Source organism: Rhea americana, unplaced genomic scaffold (genome assembly GCF_003343005.1).
Source record: "Rhea americana isolate MKP2758 unplaced genomic scaffold, rheAme1 scaffold_15, whole genome shotgun sequence".
Taxonomy (NCBI): Eukaryota; Metazoa; Chordata; class Aves; order Rheiformes; family Rheidae; genus Rhea; species Rhea americana.
In genome coordinates, this window is record NW_028185594.1 from 1,433,006 (window position 1) to 1,455,071 (window position 22,066).

General features: G+C 46.2%; 1 protein-coding gene and 1 non-coding gene across 2 annotated transcripts in view; one reads left to right on the plus strand and one right to left on the minus strand.

Moving 5' to 3' along the window:
• ERBB4 (erb-b2 receptor tyrosine kinase 4) overlaps nt 1-22,066 on the plus strand; it is a 300,889-nt gene that overhangs the window by 76,175 nt on the left and 202,648 nt on the right. The window contains exon 4 of the mRNA XM_085299544.1: nt 18,826-18,960. Within this exon, the coding sequence (XP_085155670.1) occupies nt 18,826-18,960 (135 nt within the window). The remainder of the gene's footprint in view (nt 1-18,825; nt 18,961-22,066) is intronic.
• TRNAS-GCU (transfer RNA serine (anticodon GCU)) lies at nt 5,824-5,905 on the minus strand. Its single transcript has one exon. It is a non-coding gene; the product is annotated as a tRNA-Ser (tRNA).

The window sequence follows — 22,066 nt, forward strand, 5'->3', positions numbered from 1 at the left end:
TGATTTATCCCTTTAGCCGAATCCGCCTGGCGCAAACCTCCTTGCTGTCTGCTCCCACGCTGCTGGGCCCAGCGGTCAGCGATGACCCGGGCTTCGCTGCGGGGCTGCGCTTGTCGTTTCGCTGCGACGTTGCTGATTTCGCTCTAGAGCCCCCCCAGATTAGCCCGGGCGCTTTCTTCCTCCACGTTGCAGGAGCACCCGGTGGTGGGCCACGTGCTGAATATTGGTAGGTTCCTGATCACACGTGGGGTGGCAGCAGGGAATATTAGAAAATGCTTCACTTGGGYAGAACTTCTCCAACTCGAAAATAATCTAAATTTGAAGGTCTTCGGTTTTGCATAAATCACTGCAGAGGGCTGTGAATACCGCCATATTAAAGCCTCAGTTACTTCTTTGCCTAAATTCAGGAGGTTAAAACGCAGGCAGGGGAATGAACTGTAACTGGAAATTCAGGTAGAAAGTGGGCACAGAAAAATTTCGATAGGAGAAGCTGGCCAACAGTAGAGCCCGCCAGGCCACGACGTGGACTCCGGAGGAGTGTCGGAAACGGTTTGGCCCACTCGAAGCTGAGCCGGAGAAGGCGCTTTGGAAAAGGACCGCGAGGAARGCGTTGCCAGGAGCGGTGGGACGTGGGCTCCAACTTCTAAAGGGCGTTTTCACGAAACCCCGCGTAGAAGGTCTGCGTGCATCCAAACCGGGAGCTTTCCGTGTTCAGTCACGATGAACGGTTGACGTTTGTCCTCTGGAAAAACGTTGTTGTGAACGGTTAGGCTGATGCTTCTTTTCCGTAGCCTGTTGAGTTGTGAAAAACAGAAATAAAAAGCACTGATCCAAGCACAGCCCGTGCGCAGTGCTGCTCCCTCTGATGTGACCGGGCGTCGTGTAATACCCTTGGGGGGCGGAGGCCGCTTCCAGGAGGAGTTCGGGGAACGTCCAGCATGAAAACTGCTTTGTTCCAAACCCATCTAAAGGGCAGACACATGGGTTGGCATCCACCCTCGCCGAGCACCTTCCCCCCTGGGTGGTAACTTGTGGGTTACCACCGAGGAGGGCGAACGCGTCGCAAGGCAAAACCGTGCTCCCGGTGCCGYGGCCACAACGTGTCACCTGCAACTTAAGTGCCGAGCGGACCCTGAGGTTTATTCAAACTTTATTTTACATTGGGAGGGGAAATTTCACTGTTGAACCAGGGCGTAACTTCTGGGAGAAGCCCACTACCCTGCGACCCTCCGAGGAATAGAAAGCTCACTTAGAAGCAGGGGAATCAAGAGAGGAAACGGAGGATGCAAGAGCACGTCTTCRAAGCGGCAAAGCACTGGGACCAGATGGCTTCAGCTCAATTTTACAAGTACTTTCAAGAACATCTGGTTCCTCAAACGTATCAGCTGTTTCACCTCTTTCTAAGCTGCAGAAAGTTACTGGTTTCTAATGCCGATACCCTTCTTATTCATAGTACTGGGAAAAAAAGRATAAAGCCAATGTGCAAACCATAACTACTTATGCCTCTGATTAATCAAGAAATTAAAACCCTACCAGTTACAACTGTCTTTATTTACTTCAATCGGCCATATCATTAGCAAAATGCTGAACGCCATCTATCACTAAAACATGCCAAGAGCCTGGTTTAGAGTCTAGACTCTGAGGAGACGCCTGGTGGGTTTCTCCCTACGTACGCAGCAATATTCTTGCCGCTGCTCGCGTTTCAGCAGGCTATTTAAATTGCTTCAGAATTTAAAATTCAATCAGAATTTTAGAGCAAGAAGTCCTTTGTGGAAAATACTCTCGATAGACTTTGAATGTTTCCGTCTCACGATCTTGTGATCCTACAGCTCTAACTGCCTGTCGCYGTACATCAGTGCGCGTTACGAAATGAAAAGAGGAACGGCGAAAAGAGCTGGTAACGTCAGAAATTGCTTTAAGATGGTTCTTTTCCACCAGAAGCTTGTTCTAGCGTTTGCAGCAGAAGTATCGTGGGTGCACTGCTCCTAGTTTTGATCTCTGGACTAGAAACCTCAAAGGTCTGCCAAAAATAATACAAAGCAAGCAGCATTATAATATCTAATAGTGTAGACATAGCTCTCCTTTTTTAAACCTGCAGTCTTAGGGGATATCTGGAATGGATWTCAAATCTCCCGGGGCTGAAGTTTTGCTAAATGAGCATGTATAAGGGAGGAAGAGGAAAGAGGACGTTTTATGGGTTTTGAGTTTTGTTTTGCTTTGCTTCACTGTATTACCTAAAACACTCTGCTCATGAATAAACAGGTACCGTCTTTGATCCAGCACCGGGCAGAAAGGAGGAATCAATGCGAGCTTCCTTCTGCCGCTGGATCGCCGAGACCCGAGAGGTGAAGCGCCGGCTCCTGAACTGTGAGCTGGAAGCACACCGTGTACCGACGGGGGAGAGGAACCGGCTCGCTCAGTATCGACCGCGTTACCGACTCCAGCTGCTGGGACGCGCTTCAGGGAGCTCGGGTTTTGGCTCAGCCTTGTGGTCTGCAACCGTGCGAGCCCGCCGAAGGGAGGAGAGCTCGCTCGAGGCAGCCCAGCGCCGTCGCGCGGGGATCGGCTCCCGCGGTTGCACGCCTGCCCCGTAGGGAGGGGGCCGGGGCAACGTGGCCAAACTCACTGAGCGCGGGGGCTCTTCTAGCGGGCCTTTGGTAGCAGAATAACGCGGGAGAGAGAGCAAGCTGAGCGGATCAGATAGCCGCCGTGGTTTTGTTGCGTGCCCGTACGGTTTTGGTAGGCGTGATCTAAGCAAATCTGACTTCAAAGGTTTAGGTGTCGGATTTGATAAAAGCACAATTTTGTATCCTTTGAACGATACGCGTTTACTAGAGGTTATGAAGTTTTGCATTTTTTGAGCCGTTGTATTTACTCTGTGAATACGGCAGAGCACTGAAAAAAACCCAGAATCGATCCAACAGTTTATAAAGCTAGCAAAACTGGAGCGTGCCACTGTGCTTCATCTAATCCCTTTGGTACGACAACAGCGACATCTTAAATCGGAGACGCTCTGGCTGAGGCTCCCCAGCGCTAGGTGCTGCTTTGTTTTGCTGTTATTTCTGCCTTTGTTTTTAATGACAACCTCTGGCACGCTGACAGACGCCTTCCATTTGCCACTCCAGAGAGCAGACGTGTCCCCGGAGAGCTTGGCAGGACAAGAAAGTGGATCTGTGACAGGTGCTAGAGCAAAGGACATCATATCTGTACCTAGGTTATCTCTACAATACGCATTCCATGTAGAAATAAAGCTTTGGAAAAGACCCCTTGCTTGTGTTTACCAAAGATGGGCATTTAAGGCCATGCATTAAGCTCCTGTCCTAAATACAGAAATAGTTGTGTTTTCTTGCACTATTTTATACCTTTAGCAACTTCTAAGTTAAATCAGATTCCTGTATCTTTTTTTTGAACTTGCTTACACTTTTTAGATGAGTGATTTTTCATTCTTCTCAGACCGCTTAAGTTGGAAATAGACTTTTGAAGGGTGATGCTCCTGCAAGGGATGGAGAAATATGAAGTGCCAGCRCCTGGTGATAAATCTTGCAGTTAGTCTGGCTTTCCACATGGGAAGCTGGCAAAAGGCCAGTTGCAACAAACCCTGCGAAGTCCCAGCGGGAGCCTCCAGCCCCAAACACAGAAGGTCCCCTGCCCTGGGGCAGGCGCTCCGTGGTGGGTCCCCACGCGTGCTTTAAAGCACATCAGAAATGGGTCTCCCGGTAGCTGAAAATACTGTAWGTTTCCATAGATTTGGGGATGTACTGAAGCTCTAAAATACATTCAAGAGCAGAATTTGAAGCACCAATCACTGATAAACCGGGGACGGTTTCAAAAAATCTCATTTTGACATATAAATCCATCAGTTTCTTTTCTGCCTACCCAAGACCTGAGCTGTTCTGAAATTCTGGTCGGCAAACTGCCTTGCCGTGAAATAGTCACAGTAACTGCTGGGGGGAGAGAGCTGAAAAATTCTGCAGGCTTCACCTCCCCTCCCCTTGCAAACCCGCCGAGGTTTATGRGGAACAGAGCCGACGTGTTCGTGGGAAGGGCCGTACGCACAGAGAGATGGACGTCCCGACACAGATGAGGCACGCTTAGGACACACGCTGACGCTGGACAGGAATCAAGACAAATCAGCTCTTTTGTGGTGTAATAACATGCTACCTAGATCCTTTCTAGGTTTTCCTCCTTGATTATAGGCGTTGTGTGCTTTGTTAATTTAAGTACTGTTATTGTATCAATCAAGGATTTTCCAGTTTCTAATTGCCAGTCTGGGAGCTGAGTCACTAAGTTACCTTGGCTAAGAAACGGTTCAGGAACGACAGTTATTTRGGTATTAATTTGTTTTCCCGAAGGCCTTAATTATTTAAGAAAATGACACGAGTCTGTGGTCTTTTTATTTGCCTAGGTGCATTTTATTGGCCTTTAAATGAACGGCTGAAGTCTGCTTTGCAATAATAAATAATATATTAWTAATGCTTACATGCAGGCACTGATGCATTTCAACAAATAAAAACTTACGAGTAGAAATATTCTTACATCATCGAGGTTTATTTTATATTTTCTTTATATCAAAATGCTTTAAAGGACATTTAAAATGGTAAGAGGATGCTGTTCTTTAGCTGTGCAAATAGCTGTGCGACCCAGTGAGTCAAGAATAGTCTTTGATGTAGCTATGACTTGGAATAATTTATTACCAGGATGTGGTCTTGTGGTATATCACTGTAAAGCTTTTTTTTTTAATATCATTTTATCTTTCAGTCAAAATAACGTGACAGATATTTTTGCAGATCGGTTTTAGCCAGGAAGCACTAATAAAACCATTACCCTTGTTAAGTCTGTCTTTGGTGGAGTGATTGAAACTCCCCTTGGCAGAAGTAGGCAGGCAAAGACGGCTCTGGGCGGCTGTATGGCTCTTTTTTGGTTTAAGCTGATGCACAAACTCGATGTTTGCAACAGAAACGGTGCCCAGTCCTAAATATTTACTGTAATAATTTGTCCGATTAGGGCCAGGCTTTGGTTTCCACTGTTGTTAATACAACACCATTTAAGAACATGGAATGTATTTTACCTAGGAAGGTACTGAGACACGTGCAGGAATTGCTGGCAGCTCACTGAGTCGTAAGCCCAAGGTTAATTGCGCTGTGGCTCAAGGGAAAAAACTGAAATTCCTGAAGTCAGTATGCCYGTCCACAAAAACAGAGCGAGGTGAAAAGTTTGAGACTCCTTCTCTCTTCCTCATGCATTTTTCAAACATTGAGGGAAGAACACAAAAGAAAAGCTTTCTAAAAGCCTGGCCCGTTTTTGACGTACCTCCTGTCTAGCCCGACGCGTTCTTGGAAAGCGCCTGGTGGCAACGCTCGCGCGGAACGAGCGCTCGCGGTGCTTCCGAGCGCCGCGGAGCGCGTCGGGGCTCTCGGTGCAGCTTTGCGCTGCTTCTCATCGGGGTTTCTGTTTAGTTCAGTGTCTTGCTCGGTCAGGCAAAAAGCATTGGTTATTTCATGAACGGTTCAAAGCTACTGGAAAAAATTCTAAGGTAAAGAACAGCCTGTTTTCAGTATCTCTTACGTGCAGGGTGCTATCTACTCCGATTTCCCTGCGTCCCGGATATCTGCRTTGAATTGCTTTTGGAGATCAAATCACAGAATGGTTGAGGTTGGAAGGAACCTCCGGAAATCACCTAGTCCAACCCCCCTGCTCAAGCAGGGTCACCTAGAGCAGGTTGCACAGGCTCCCGTCCAGGTGGGTTTTGAACATCTCCAGGGAAGGAGACTCCACCACCCCCCTGGGCCACCTGCTGCAGCGCTCAGTCACCCCCAAGGGCTGCGACRAGGGTGGGATTCGAACCCACGCGTGCAGAGCACAGTGGATTAGCAGTCCATCGCCTTAACCACTCGGCCACCTCGTCCTGCCCCGAGACGCATTAGATAGTTGTGATCCTTATTACCAAATTGATAATATAGTGCAGGGGATACCTCAAAGGAAAATGCACAGGAACCCTGTGACTTACTGTAGAATAGAAACATCTGAATTTTTGTCATCTTCGAGGCATTTTTGGTGTCCTGTTTATTTTTGTCTGGCAAGAAACATTTCGTATGCTGGCAAAGGTTAATGATTCCTGCAAGTGAATCAAAATCACCAAAGAAAAAAGTCTCAGCAGGGCACGCAGGTAGAGCAGGTAGGTGCAGGTGAGAGCTGCCGGGACTTCAGCTTTCCGTCTGCCCAGCGGAAGAGGTCAGTAAAGGATACGGCTCCTGAGTAATTACCAATATTACAAGCTACCAGTATGCTAATATTGGCTGAGCTTGCGTTATCCCAGTCCTTGCTTAGGCCGACTCCTGCTCCCGCAGCCATCCAGCCTCCGTCCTCGGAGACAAGCTTGCACAAAGCAAAGGCACGGGAGAGGGGGACATAGCGAGGGTGATGTTGTTCCTCTCTCGCGCTCTCTCTGCTTTGGTTGCGACCTGGCCAGCGCTGCAGTGCTGGGCCTGAGGAAAGAGCGGCGCCGTGAACAACTTGCTTCCTCTCATCTTACCCTGCTATTTCCTTGGGGAAGGCGGAGGGAGAATATCGCTCRTTGCTTGCAAAAATTCCTTTTCCCGATCTTGCCAATCGTAAGCTCCGCTGGAGAGCACCAGGCAGCATTTGCATGCAAAGCAAACAACCATCTAACACCTGCAGACCAGAGGCAGCCGTGCACACGGACCCCGTGCAGAGCCTCGGTGGGAGCTCTGCTGAGCCACCCCACGGCACTTAAGTTAGAAGGATGTTGAGACAGGTGACTGATGCAGTCAGTAGTGGGAAAACYTTACTCGCGCACACAAAAAAAAGACTTTAAAATCCCCAGACCTATAACTTAAGTCCGTAATTCCAGCATGGTTTTAAATGGGTGTTGCGCCAATTCATCTGCGAGTCACGTCTTTGCAAAACGCACTTATACCAACAGGGTGCTTTCCAGAARGCACTCAGACGTGCTGCTGCTGTGCACGTGGCGTCTTCCACTCTGATGCAACCCCAGTGGTTCTTGCATGTTGCAAGCTTTTAGCTTTTTTCCCCTCTTTTTATCTGCGAGAGAAGAGTTTGGTTAACGTGCGGGCTGTGATTTGTGCTTTGACGATAACGCCCAGGAGCCCAGCGCTGAATTCCGCGCTGTGCCTCTTGAAACCATTTTCACCCATTCGGCGCGAGCCCCGAAGGCCTCCAGGCGGTCCGGGCAGGTGCTCTGAGACGCAGGCACGTTGCCGCTCTGCCAGGCAGGACGGGCAGCGGGGCCGCGGCATCCCGCCGCGCCTCGAGCCGCGCTGCCCGTGGCACGAGGCGGGTGCCTGAAGAGACGGTCAGTGCGGCGGGGGGTTGTTTGCTGSTCGCCCCGCAAGTGGTCTCTTGATGCTTGTATCTGACACGCACCCTTGGGCCATCGCCAGGATCCTTTTCTAAGAATTGAACTCTCAAACGCTGCAAAAAAATATGTTGCAAAAAAACGTTGCTCGGCCTGGAAGCCCTCGCGGCGAGGCTGGAAAAGCAGTCCCGGCGGCATCTGCGAGAGACGGCCTGCTAAACTTGACAGGCTATTTTATTTATTTTTATTTAAACATTTGTATCACATCTCATTACCTTCTCGTGGCTGTAATTAGAAATCCTGTGGAATTAAGAACCATTAAATTCATTGAGGTTTCAGCTTGGGAATTTGCCCAGAGGCACACAGCTTGCAGGCCTTCGCAGGGTTTGACTTCCCCTGAGTTGTCTCCCTCTGCTCTGCTTCATCCAGCCCTTTGTAAAAAAGGAACCATCTTTTTCGTTTTGCTAATTAATCACTCTAGCCAACCAACAGATGTTTTGTGGCTTTTGAAGACCRGGAATAACCAGGTATATAACTTCTGCAGCCTTACGTTGACTTTGTGTGCGATTTCAACCGGAACTTTTGAAGCTCAGGAGGAAGAAAAGCTATTAAATAAGGAAACGTAGTAACTCAGAAGAAAATGTTTTCTCGCCTTATTTGACTAGGTGAATATCCCTGTCCCTTTACCAACATTCATTCAGTGTGGGGACACAGTGGTCAGTGGACTGCGAGAGAAATTATTGCTCAGGATATTTCTTATGGTAATTCATTTAGTTATAAATTGTGCCTGGGGTGCACTGACCTTAAAAGGCAACGGTAGGGAAACTGCAAAGCTAAACGCAGGCAATACAGAGCACAGAAATGCAGGCTTGAACACTACCGAGCCAAGCGGTGATGCCAGGAAAACAAGCTTTTCTGTTTTGCCCTCAGCCACTCTTTTAGCTCGGAGCACGCAGTCTGTTCCCGTGCTCTCCCCGACGTCGGAGCGTTTATTTGGGAAACGCTAGCGAAAAATTACTAGGACTTGTTCTTAACGCCGAGGCRATGGTTTGTATGACGGAGCTGGTGGGCCTGGCACTTACCGTCCCTCGTGTTGTCTACGTTATTAAAAATAATCCCACTGAAGTGGGTGTCGGTAGCGAGCGCTAGCCGCAGGCCAGGCGGAGCGGGGACAAGGACGCGCCGGGCGCTTCCGCTGCCTGCACGGAAGAAGCCGTTTGGACTGGTTTGAGGGCAGCAAAACGCTGCAAGCAGGCAGGCAGCCCGGCGTCCGGCGGCGAGGCGCGCTCTGCGGTCGGGTTGCGCTTAAACTACTGATGGATAGGAAGAAGAGGATGTTTTCGCTGTGGCTTTTAACGAGCTAGACACGTAGGGTGAGGCATTTACAGAATTAGGATTGGTGGGAGATGAGACAAGGTCTTATCTGAGAGCAGGCGAAAGAACTGGAGAGCACCTGAGGAAGGAGGCAGCAGTCTTGAATGGACGCGAACGGAGTAACCCTGCACGGACGAGGCCTCGACGCCTYGTCACCTATTGCCCTAGCTCCTTCCGTTCCACGTGTTTTTATTGGCTTGAATCAAAATGTGCTAATTTCCCTTGCTTGAGGATGYGGTTTGAGGCTAACGGTTGAGAAGCGGCCTCTACGTTGTGGATGTTTGTTCCACTGTGGCCGTCACCGCTGTTGCGCTCTGACCTCAGGGATGCAAAGCCCACGGGCGTAAGCGGGGCCAAGGAGCCCGAGGGTCGCCGCCGTGCCTCGGGGCAGCCTGGAAACGCGGGAGCGGACCTGAGCGGCCTCCCCGGAGAAACGTGGAGCCGGGCGGGCGCGGGCTTCTCCTCCGAGCCCAGAGGCGAGACCCGCGGGGCTATGCAATCGCCGTCGCTGGCATGAAACCAGATTCGCGCCAGCCACCAGCCTGCCTGCGAACGCTTGCGCTGAAACGCCGAGTGCAGCTGGACTCGGCCCTGGGCACTCGTCCAGGATTATCCCCAGCTACATTATGACAGTTTTGAAAGACAAAGGCTCTCCGAAGCCAATAATTTTTACAGCCTTTCAGAAAATGGAGGAAATTACACTGGATCCAGATCTTAACTGTTTTTTTTTCAAAGGGACGAGGAATTTCTGCGTGTCGATGCCAGTCAGGATGTACTYGAGGCACTTCTGCTGCAAAACAGAAGGCCGTCAGTCTTTCTGCCAAGTGYGCTGTGGCAGATGTGCTCAGGATAGAAAGCGAGCTTCTTGAATTTGTCAGTGGCTGCATGAAAATAATTAAAAAATATAGCGCCAAGTAGCGCCAGAGCTGAAGCTCCTGGGGATGCTACAGGGAAACCCTGCAGCCTGCAGATGCCCCTCGCCCCGCTGAGCTTTCTGTTTATACTGATGTTCAACTTGCAAGTTAAAAAAAAAACAGAAAAAACACTTGGAAAGGGTGCAGGAATGGCAAGCAAACTGCAAACTGTCATGCAACATTTACTCGCAAGATGCCTCTTACAAAGAGCTGATGCCAGAAGAACAGGGACACGGTAGTCTCACAGTTGCAGATCTCAGCAGATGGGAGAGATAAATTGAGAGCTGCCACTAGCAGACATGAAACATTACCGGTTTGATCAAAATATATAGCAAATGTCTTGCCAAGGGGAGGTATTTAGAATGCTTGTGTCTGTCTTGGTAACACAGAAGTGAATCMGTCAAAATACGTATCCTTGTCCTGGGTGGGGAAGCGATGCAAACRTCCTGTGAGGAGAGAACTTTGTAAAAATTTTAGGAAATTTGAACTAGAGTGCTGTTTTTCCTATTTGGTCCGTGTAGACGACGTGAAATGAAAGCTAGTGCTCGGCAGATAGCTGGTTTCCTGAAGGGTTCAGGTTGGTTCAATAGGGCTGTWTCTGTTTGATGCCTCTGAGCACCAGCTAGCGCTTTTTCTGCCCTGGAAGAGGATGCTTTCTCTGCAGCTGCCCCATGTTTCTTCAGGCTCTCTTGCTTGTCGCCTGCCTGCCCTTGAGAAAGGCGAGGGAAGGAGGTGGGATGAGTCCCTCTGGGAGCAGTAGGACAGCAGGGYTTAAGCCCCAGTATTGCACAGCGTGACTCTGAGTGATACAGCTGGCCCTAGGTGGAGGAGGGCTGTTGAAGGATCMGTCTGCAATCTTACCGCCGGGAGGTTTTGACTGGTGGCTCTTTGTAGAGTTTGTGGGTGAACCTGCAGCTCCTGGAAACATCACCCAGGCACTAGCAAACTGTGCTGGAAACCACTCGTGCTCCCTGTTGTAGGGCCGGCAAATAAACACGCTGGCCCTGCGCGGTGGGTACCGTTCATGTGGAGCAATGCTTCACTCGTGGCACAAGCTCTAGAGAAGCTACGAGGAGAAAGGACTGTGAGAAAGTCCCTAATGGACTGCAGGGCAAACGCTGGCAGATCGTGGCCTGCAGGATGCTCATTAATGGTCGCCAGACAGCAGAAACGACTGCTACTGCTGGGATAGCTGTCAGAGGCTCTGGGCTTCCCGGAGCCCACCGAGGCCGCGGGGAGGCACCGGGGAGACTGTCGTTCACCCCGTTGGAGCGTTCAGCGGGACGTGCTCTCCCTCGCCGCGCCTCCTTTGGCTTCCTGCCAAAGAATAGGACCAGGGAAGAAGGGAGGTGATTTATTTGGGATTCAGCAGGCTTAAGTAACTTGTGAATAATCAGATGCCCGCAGCTGTGTTTCTTTGTTGAAATCCACATACTTAGAGCTATGGTTTCCTGAACAACTGAAAGTAAGAACTGTCAAATAACCAGGTGTTATCCGAGGACCGACGGAAGACACTCGCGCTCGCCTCTGCCTGAACGCGCCGCGGCTGCTAACCGGGCGCGCGTATCCCCGTCAGGTAGCGCTGTGTTACCTGAATGTTAAATCACGGCTCTTGTAAATGAAATGACTCTTCATTTCGGACTGCTGGAGTGTTGCCGCTCTTCCTGCGCGCAAGCGTGTGTCTGCTGGGGTGAGCTAGTGATGTGTCATGCACTCCATAGACACCGATTTGAAACTCATCAGTGATTCATTTCAGTGACTTAAATGAAAACCTTTTTTCTTTTTGCTAACAGAAATCAAAGGATTGAAAGGGCAACAGTTCTTTCACGCTGAAAGCTGTAATGTTTCTAAGTCCAGATGTCCCCTCTGTGTTAAACAAGCGGCAGCGACAATGACATAGGTTCTGTATTTCAAATACTGTAGCACCACTTTATGCACATACACGTGTCGTGCTTTTAAATACATGCTATTTTTCTGTTGGGTGTTTTGCATCATCAGATGCTTTTTTATCAGTCGATAAAAGCTGAAAATGATGTGTGCTTTTCTGAAAATTTAGAGAAATGGTTGCTTATAGAATGTTGTAAAGGGTTTTGCAGTATTGATGATTAATAGTCCCAGAATGACAAAATAATTAAGGTTGAAAGGGTTCTCTGGAGGCCGTCTAGTCCAGCCTTGTGCTTGGAGCGGGACAAACTTCAAGCACGGACCAAGTTATTCATCACTTTTTCCAGCTGAACTCTCAAAATCCCCGGAGATAGAGATGGCACCATTTCACCGGTCAATCCACCCCTGCGTTTAACTGCTCCTACAAAGAATTTTTTCCTAGTGTCTCATGAGTTTCCCTTGTTGCAGCTTGTGCCCGAACGGGACAGGATGCTTCAGATGCAGCTTTGTGAGTGCCCAGTAGATGGAAATAATCACCTCTGTCACCCTGCTATCTGCGGTCTTGCTAACGCAGCCCAGTTTGTGGTTACCCTTCTCTGCTGCGTGGGTGTGCTGCTGACTCGTGTTCATCTTATCATCCACGAGGACCCCCCAGGCCCTTTTTGGATGCTCTCCATGATCTGGCGTCACCTACAAGGAGCCACGTGAATTGTTAACAATGTTACGTTTCATACCTGTTACCTGCCTGTCATCTCACCGAATTACGTTAAAAGAATAGTAAATCGACCCCTTGGCTGCTAACATGAGGATGAGAATTTGACTGGGTAAAGAAGTGAGGCAATTATCATCCCCTCCTGAAAATTAATATCCCTGTAACAGAGTCAACCTATTACATGAAAGCTCCTCACCTGCAAAGTCAACAGGGTTAAACTCCTTTCAAAACCTAGCGAGGGGAACAGAAACAAAGGAGCTGGGTAGCACCACAAATAGCTGCTGGTACTTGTGCAGTTACCATCTGCAAAGGAAATACTGAAGTTAAGGCTGAGCATACAGCTTTATGTCAATCCTGTGGTTAATTAACATCAAGGGTACTATGATACTGATGGCAGGTGCATGATTAAGGAAAGTGGTGTTGGTTGGAATCAGTGTGTCTTTTTATCCGCCTGTTATCAAAGCCGAGTAGTGATTGCAGGAGCAGGACAACTTGTCCAGAGTGGAAGTGAAGGAGATGATTTTGCCAGCTGTACTTCAGACTGGATGGAGAACAGAGAGATACAAGTAAGAGAAATGATAGGGATGTGGATTGCTGTTAGACCAAGGATAAGAGACTTTTGTATCATCTTCTGTTCGGTGCATGTTAATGACCTCTGTCTCACAACATGCTTGTGAGCTGTTACTGCTCCCAGGCGGCTTCTCGCACTGGGCCACAGCGTGAATAACAACAGCAGGCTCCGAACTCGGCCCTTGAGTCGGCCTGGGAAAAGACAGCAACGCAGAGGGCGTTTATGGAGAGTGAGGCAGCCCCCTTAGCGGGGGGGAGCAGGAGGTAGGACTGGCCGATCTGTTGGAACTGAACTAGGTTCTTCTGGTCCTGGTAAGAAGCCTCCGTCCATCAAGGTGCCTAATGGTAATTCCTGTTGAAATCAGCACGGTTAATACTATGCTGAAGTTTAAACACGGGGCTAAATATGGCTTCAGTTTAAACATGGATTTTGCAGAAGATCCTAGTAGGTGGAACCTGCTATAACCGTTGCAAGATGTGTTAAGTGGAGCAGCCACTAAGGCAAGTCAATCTAGATGGAGTTTGGAGAGATACTATTTGTCTTAGCACAAGCCGTAGTAGGGTGCATATAGTAAACCATTTATATCCTGGAACACTGCTGTTTCTTGAGATAATAAGCGTATCTCAAACTGAGTTGATCTCCAGCTGTTTTCTGCCTCGTCAGATGGGTGAGGGCTTTTGAGTTGCTTGTTTCATTTAGCCGTTCCTATAGTCTTCCGCAGTATTTTGGAAGCTTTGCCCGTGCCCTGCACCCTCTGGGGCCATGTGGCTGCGTTTTGTGCGCCCGATCGTCTCAGTAGCTGCTTAGGGCACAAGCCAAAACAGGGCCCGATAGCCTGACACCGAGTTACCTGCCGATTTACCGTTCCCCGAGAAAGGGGAGGCCGTGAAACATGTCTCTACGTCCAGCATGTTTACTGGGAAGGGTGGAATAATTTGCAATGTTATTTCCTTTCACAGAGTAACTTGTTAAATGATCTGATATGTTTATTTTAATGAGTCTGTAAGAAGGAATAATTCAGGTCGCATACAGAGACAGGACTCGTCCGGGCAYGTACAGTGCAAATGTCTTCCTTGAGTTGGTTAACATGGCTGAACTTGCTTTGGGGGGACTCCTAAAGAAAGAGCTGACCAGAGCCTGTTGTTCAGTGAGGTAGTTAAAGGATTCACACGGACTCCGTGCATCCGTCCTCACGACGTTCGTGGTGAAATGGTGGAAAGGTACGCGTCAAGGTCAGGGAAAGGTACAAAAGGGCTCCGTTCTTACTCAAGCACTGAAATCCGTTGCTAGGTTTTGCAGATCCATGCACGGGTGCTACAATATAATTTTCTTAGTTATTGAGCAGTTGGAAGTAGAGACCCACAGCCAGCACGTAACACTGGATGCTTTTGATAGAAGTAAAGAATATATTACTGTTACCATCAATCCTTGAGACTGACTTCCAGCTAATGATCCAAATAATCTTTACTCGAAATAGTGTAATTGAGATCGAAGGCTGTCTGGGGCTCCTAGCTGGTACACAGATTCCACATCCGTGAGCTTTAAAGTATGGTCATTGAGCTGAAATGGAGAAGGTTAAAGCTCTCATTTTCATTATCAAACTCCCCCCATCTCCCAATACAAATGTGACATTTCAATTTTACACAGTCCAACTCTTCTTAAATCATCTGTATAAAAACTTCAGATCTTGATTGATGATGGATGAGCTATTGTCTCCTAAAGCACCCAGTTCTCATTACCCTTTAAGACATAACTTATTAATGATGAACCTGAAGTGCTTTCCCAGTGGGTCATCAGCAATCTACTGTGCTAAGAGCTCAAAAGACTTGGCCTGGCAGGGCATTTCCAGGCCAAAGCCTCTTTGAGATAACGCATGCAGCATGTTGAGTGAAATACGACAGTGTTTTGAGAGTGATTCGGTATCCGACAACAGATCCCTGTCATCTGGGCGACGACAGGGAAGATGCGGCGATGTCAGCGTACAAAGATGCATCAGCTCACGTGAAGGCTGACCTTGAAAGTAAACGTCAGGTATTAGCAATATGCATTATATAGCATGGATGTGCAGAGTACACCTTACATGATATGATGTAAAAGTCAGCGAACCACCTTAGGAGGTATAAGATACCTTCTGTTTTGCTTCTGAGGTGGCTGCAGTGAATGTTTTAAACTGTTTTTCCCGATTGCCTCCTTCCCCTTTCTCTGCCCGCTTTAAAGCCACAACACGCACTGCATATCAACACACACGTTATTTGTGCTGCAGGATACATTGCGGAGTGTGAACATGTCTTGCCAACTTAATCCGCATTAGAAATGGGATAGCACAGACCATGAGGGATTACCCTGTATGCAAGAGAGAGACAGCTGAAGAAAATGCCCAGATGCATGCAGAACAGTTCTTTTTGTATACAGTCTAAGCAAGCAGTAGATATGTAAAGTGGATGTCCTTTTGCCTTATTTCAGGCACTGATCTTCAGCTTTCAATGACTCTGGTAAAACTCTTCATTACATTAGAATAGTTGCTATGTATTTAGCCACTTCTTGAACCTAGCAGACTAAGTATAAACTGTGTGATGTACCTATTTATCCTCTATGGCACGTCACAGAAAGGATAAGGTACTTGTGTTTTATGGTTGCCACAGACCTGTATGCTTCATTTTTATGTTGTTAATGTTGTCTGATTGGTTACTAAAGTTCAGCGGTGATAGTCCTGCTTCATCACTGSGCTAATGGAAGGAAAAATCATCCGACACCTTTAGGAACTCTTTTCCCAGTGGTAGCCTGTGGGACTTGTGCTTCAAAATCCTCCTTGGTAGCTCCGTGTCCTTGACTCGTGCGGAAGCCCAACGGGAACATTGGCTCCCAGCGTGGCAGCAGCGCATCGAGCCAGCTGTCCTGGGCGGTGGTGTTGTCTTTTAGAAGACCCAAACATGTCCCCCAGAGTGATTCTTCAAATATGTTCCACTGTGAATGGTGGGCTTCTTTGTTCGTTTTTAAGTGCTCTTTTGGTAGGAATGAGGGAACGTCTCACTTTATTTCCTACCCCAGTCTCTGAAAGAGTTCAGCAGAAATGACTTCAAGTGTTGCACGGAGGAAAAGAAAGCTCTTTTCTGCCTGGCTTCCTTTGCGAGCTCACCCACGTAGTCAGAAATCTCTGCCTTTCTCCTCCTGTTTATTGTTTCACTTTATCTCTCGCTTTCAGTGCTGTAAATTAAAATGAGATGATGACTTTATGATGATGAGTTCATTATCCAGTAGCTCTATTGTATATTGATTACATTTGTGCTTCATTTGCTTAACATGTAACGAGGTTTATTAGGTCTTTCCAGGCATTGTTCTTGGTAAGAGAGGGCAGAGAAGCACAAAACGCGTTTGGGTTTGTTACTTCTGCGAAGCCAACAGCGCTCTGCAGATTTATGCCTGCCGAGGATAAGCATAAGGCAAGGTAGAAGGGGAGTGAACGTGGATTCAACAGAAAAGGAAAAGTCAGGCAAAAGCACTTCAAAGATGGCATTCAACTTTGAGCTCACTTTTATTTTATCATCTATAAAAGCCTAACCTTGATATTATTACTGATATTATTGATATTATTAGGGCCTCAGTGCATGACTAGACCAGTAGGCATTACTAGATTGGTAAACTTTAATCAGGTCACCTGTGAAAAATGGTACAATTCAGGGCAGCTCAAGACATTACATCGAGTTTTGAGGTAGCACAGTGAGTGCAATGCTTATTCACTCATTAGGGACATTGGAGCATTTTCCGTGTTTGCGTCTAGCAAATCACAGTGAAAGCTGCCAGGTTTTTATCCTGACAGTGATGAGAGGCCAGGTTCTGTTTACTTAAGCTGAAAAATTTCTTTCTCCACAAATTGAAACTAGTGGAATGATTCGTAGAGTGAGACGCTGCCTGATATACAAGACTGCATCAAAGTTCCTGCGGGAAGGAAGAAGATTTGATGGGTATCGTCAAGAGTGAATGCTCTAAAAAAATAAATTATGGCAGTGGCAGGTGTTCAGATGTATGAACTGGTAGTGACGCTATTTAGAACAATATGTAAGTGTTTAAAAAGCTTCGAATACAGATTTTTCAGTTTTTCATGCCTTTTTAGGTTCTATTTTTAATCAAAATTTGGGCCATAGCAGATTAGCTAATCCTGTATAGCTGGGACAAAATAGAGAAATGGTGACTAATCACGTTTTCAAGTGTTCTTCTAAGTCCTACTTTTTCCACAGAGCAGAATTGCTAACAGATGCTGTATGGGGTTTTTCAAGGATCATAAGAATATCATACAGACAGATCACTGCTGTGCCTCTAATCTGGACTCTTTACTGTTATTATTTTCATTTTTAAGCCCCTTTTCAATGAAAAGCCAAGCTTTTAAACCAGAGATTTCTAAGAAATAGATATTAATACTCTGAACTGATTAATATGATAGACAAATGTAATTACAGATGATCCTTTATTTAATACGTTCCTTCAGTGGAGGATACCTTCTTCTTGTACTGTGGTCTGTAAACTCTACAGTTTTAAGAGAGAAATGCAGTAATTCACTCCTTGCTGTTTGTCGACGTTTGCAATCCCACTACAGCTTTTAAAGATTCTCTTTGGAGAGGAAGACTATCAAACAGCCTTAATCGTTGCCACAATAATAGAGATTTACTCTTAATGTCTCTTTAAGAAGGATGACACTGCTGGCTGTCTAGCACCACTTAATGTCATTCTAAGGTGCCATTAGTAACTAACCTTCAAAATTTCTTTGCTGAGGCTTGAATCTGTGACACTAAGTGGCGCATGGGGTTTTAGCTGCATAGCTCCTGTTAACTTTAATGAAAGTCACGAGGCTTTGGAAATACCAGAGTCAGGTAAAGAAGCAAGAAAGAGAAATAGTGAAATTCAACAGGAGTTTAGAGGGTAAAAAGAATTCACTGCTCCGAAGGAAACCCTGATGATCCTCCCAGCAACCATAAGATCATTTTTAAGTTGAGATTTGCCAAATCAGATCTGTAGAGATAGGGAAACAAGACATTTTTGTTAAAGGAACCAATACCAAACACGTGCACTGACACTAGCAGCTTTCTGAACTTACCAAATTTTCAAAGTTTCCCCCAAACCTTCCCCAACAAGGTGTCACGGCCTGCAGATCTCCAGTTAGAGAGTGTAACAAGAACGACCGCCTGCTCCAAAGGCGCTTCGCTCGGACCAGCAGCCCCCAGCGGGGCGCTTCAGCGGTGGCTTTAGATCGTCACCGGTGGGAAGGAGGAGGTTGAACAGAATAGTTCGTGGCACAAATCTGATCACTCTTCTCTGTTACTGTAGGTCAAATGCGTAAAAGAACTTGGTCTCGTTATTGAAGTTTTTACAACACGTGTGACTAAGCTTGATGTAAAGGGAGTCTGAAGGAGCTTCTGGAAAATTTGAAGGTTGATAGTGATTCATTGATCTAAAAAAATGCGTGAGCCCCCCCAGAAGATATCAGAACATGGAGCTTGTACAGCAATGTGGTATGATGGTGAAGAAATGCTTCTGCAGGCCTTGGGACAACTGCAGCCTGCGTATTTATTGCCAGATCAGAAAATTCCTGCCCTCAGGAAACACATCGGTTCATTGAATATGCTTTTAATGTTCATCTGTGTTAATGAAAAACAGCAGAGCATGATTGATTGCTTGTGTTTTTAAAGTCAATACAGTCTTGAAAGGTATTTTACCCAGAAATTAGGTACTGGATTRCACTGGCGCAACAGATTAACCCAATAATTCATCTAGTGCCTGTCAGATCCCCTTGTCTGGTGTGAAGACACTTAAATCCATGGCTATCTTCATCAGGCTTTTCCTGTGTACATAAATGGCTTGCTGTTTACAAATACTATAAGCTACTTGCCCTCCAATTTTCAGAGTGTTAGGTGAGCTTGCAGTGAGAGTTTTTGCATTTAAGTGTCATGCCCTCTCTCTCCCCAGTGCGCCAAGGAGCAGCAGATAGAGTTGGCTGTACATCTAAAGTCTTACAAGTGTCTTCTCTTGTCCTTTGGTGCAGAAATACTGAATGGCGGCGTGTATGTTGGCCAGAACAAATTTCTGTGCTTCGCAGACACCATCCATTGGCAGGATATCGTGCGTAACCCCTGGGCCTCCAACTTCACCTTGGTCCCAATGAACGGCAGCTCTGGCTGTAAGTACCACTTTTTCTTCCTAGCCTTGTCATCAGCACAGCATGAACATGGCCACAGGTATTCCCCAGTCCTTGCGGAGAACAGAATTTGTCAATTCTCGCCTTAAAATGTATTTAAAAAAAAAAAAGTTTGTAGGTTGCTTGGAGAAACACTCAGGCGAATCTTAAAAACGCTTTGCCTGTAGAAGGTATTTGTGAGCATCATACGTTTTCTGAATGTGGTCTCCTCTGTTTTCTCTCTTGCGTGAATTCTCTTTTCTGTTCGTTGCTGGAGAAGGGTGGCCAGCACTGTTTGAGTTGAGGTTGTTCCTGCTGCTTAGGCTGTGCCTTAACTCACRATCTTCTGTCTGTGGTATGAGAATTAGCTGCTGCAGTACTTGTTTTACAGGTTCAGGGATATTTTGACTTTAGGTGACAAATGAACCTCGAAGACAGAGTTATCCAGTTGTCCTGAATGTATTTATCACRAAAGAATTTGCATGTGTTTGAGAGGGACATCTTCAATATACCCAGTGTTTCTCTGTTCTTATCATGGTCTCGCATTTTTAATGCTCCATCTTTCAAACTTGGGAGTATCTGTATGCTTTGATTAATCAGTTTGATCCATTTCTCTAGTTCCCTTCCCTAGGGTTATTCACCTTCAGTAGTATTTAGATAATTCACACAGCAGTAATGAAGGAAGATTTTAGTGAATGGTGGTGGCAGCGATACAAAGTGGTTAGGCAGAATATTCCAAAAAATAGGCAAATGCATTCAGAACAAGTACCATGCTATTAAACAGTGCCTCAGGATGTATCAGCGTTGTAATTTAGATTTAGGCTGGGAAGAAGTTCACATCTGATGAACATCACCACAGTAGGCGCATTGCTCGGGACGTTCTGGGTATCAGTTTAGCCATGTCTGAAATTATCCTTCAGTGATTTATAAATGACCTTTTGTCTCTTCAACTTCTACAGCAACCAAGAAACAACTTCAATCCTTCAGTTGTAAGTTAGAAATACAGAATAAAAATTAAAGAGCATTTGTCCTCATAATTTGTAATAATTGTAATTGTAAACCATTTTTACCCTTGCGCTTCACGGTATAGTAGTTTTCACATAAGGCTGGTGTGCATCTGTGTGTCTCACCAGCTTCCCCAGGAGCAGGCAAGTCCTGCTGCCCCTCCACCTGCCCACTCTGGAGCGGAGGCTTGACTCCTCTGCCTTCTTCCTGGAAACTCTACACAGTTACCGCGCAGCCAGCTATGCTATTTGCATGTTAAAAAAAAAAAGAAAACATCACTAGTGAGTTATCAGTTCTTAGCAGATAAAACCTTTGAAGAACCTTTGAAGATTAGGGGATGCCTGCACCCTTTTATCAATGATGATTTCAACAGAAAAAGCACCCACTAGTTGTTCTGTTCTGTTACTGTTTTTTTCCCCCTTAACCTTTGACAGTTCTTCCAGACAAATGCTTCTGCAATACTAAGGCAATAAGCTCTTTTAAGAAAGCAGCCAACATCAATACTATCTTTCTGAGCTAGTAAAGATTTTTCTGGTGACTCCGGTGGGATCAGAGCGAGATGAGTGCCGAGTACTTCTGGAATCACAACCTGAAGTTAATGCAAGCGAATGTTGCTTCTTTGCTAGGATGAAAGAATATATGTACCTAAACCTAATTTCTTAGGGTTTTTTTTTCCATTCCTTTTGAAATGCTTTAAAGCATAGGGAAGGAACATTACAAGTTATACTATTTGTGTTGAGTAAGCCTAGATGCAAGTCTAAACAGTGTTACCTCAGTCATGATTGAAATTCATGTGATATGGCAGCTTCATTAAGATAAGATATCCACCCAAGTTTTACTCCTTTTTCCCCGTTTGGGACTGAACAGAATCTGGTTAGCCTCTCTTTAATTTCATAACCACAAGTCTCCTCTAAGAAACTGGATTCCATCTCAGTGCTATTCGTGAGTCCTGTGAAATTCTTGATATAATTAGCTAATCTAAACCATTTCTGTCTTTGCAACTTGCATAGCTAAGAATCTAAACCCTATTATGCAGAAAGTCAAGAAATGGCTAAAATGGTTTAACAAAGGTGTTGAGGCTTTAGGGAACAGCTGAAAAAAAATGACAGCTTCGTCGAAGTTGCTGAAATCTTGTTCAGCATTCAGGTGCAGGAATCACTGTTTAAAAATACCTACAATTAAATAGCCTTCTCTGTGTGTGTATGTAATATACACACATGCATATATATATATATATATATATATATATATATATACACGCATGCATACATATATGCGTATATAAAGCCTTCCAAAAAAATCCCTCAAAGGAATGAGGGAACCTTATTACTTACATGGCAAGAGATGGGAGAAAGTGCATGCACTGCACATTTACAAATATGGTAGTTTAAAAACGAGTTAAGACAATGTACTTGGAGAAATGAACTTTGTTATAACCCTTGAATGAAAAACGGTATAGAGCATCATTAAATAAGGTATGCGCTTGTATACGCTTCTCAAATTTGGCTCATGTCACTTTTCATATTCAACTAAGCAACGTTGTCTGCTAGCCAGGCAAAGCCTAGCTAATTTTCTGCTGTCGCAAGCAATGCTTAGTGTACCACAAAGTCTCTGGTATTTTTCTACAGAGGTTCCATGGTAGACTAAGTCATGCTTTTTTGGGTCCAGGACAAATTTTTCCTATGTATTCTACCTAGATATTAAATTGCCTGAAGTCAGGTGCCTCTGTGAAATGCAAAACTTGGCTAAGTCCATTGGAACTGAGCTAGTACACGCTGCTTGGCATTACTGAGAATAAGCTAAGTGCAAGAGATGCCAAGGAAGACCCTCTGGGACTCTGTGCATCAGAAGGTCTTAAGAAGAATGAGAGGTTCTTGCTGTTAATCTAAAAACCTTTACAGGAGGAAGAGAGGGTCAGTCAGAGAGGCTTCATCGATCTGTGAATGTAAATCAGCAAAATCCTCTGCTTCGAGCTCAACAAAGTCGGTACTAGTACTAATTGAGAAACGCCCGTGCAAACGAGCGACGACGTGAGACTGTTGCACCTAGGTAGACGCATTGGCGCATGTAGCCCGTTCAGCTGGGCTGGCGGCAGTGGAGAGGC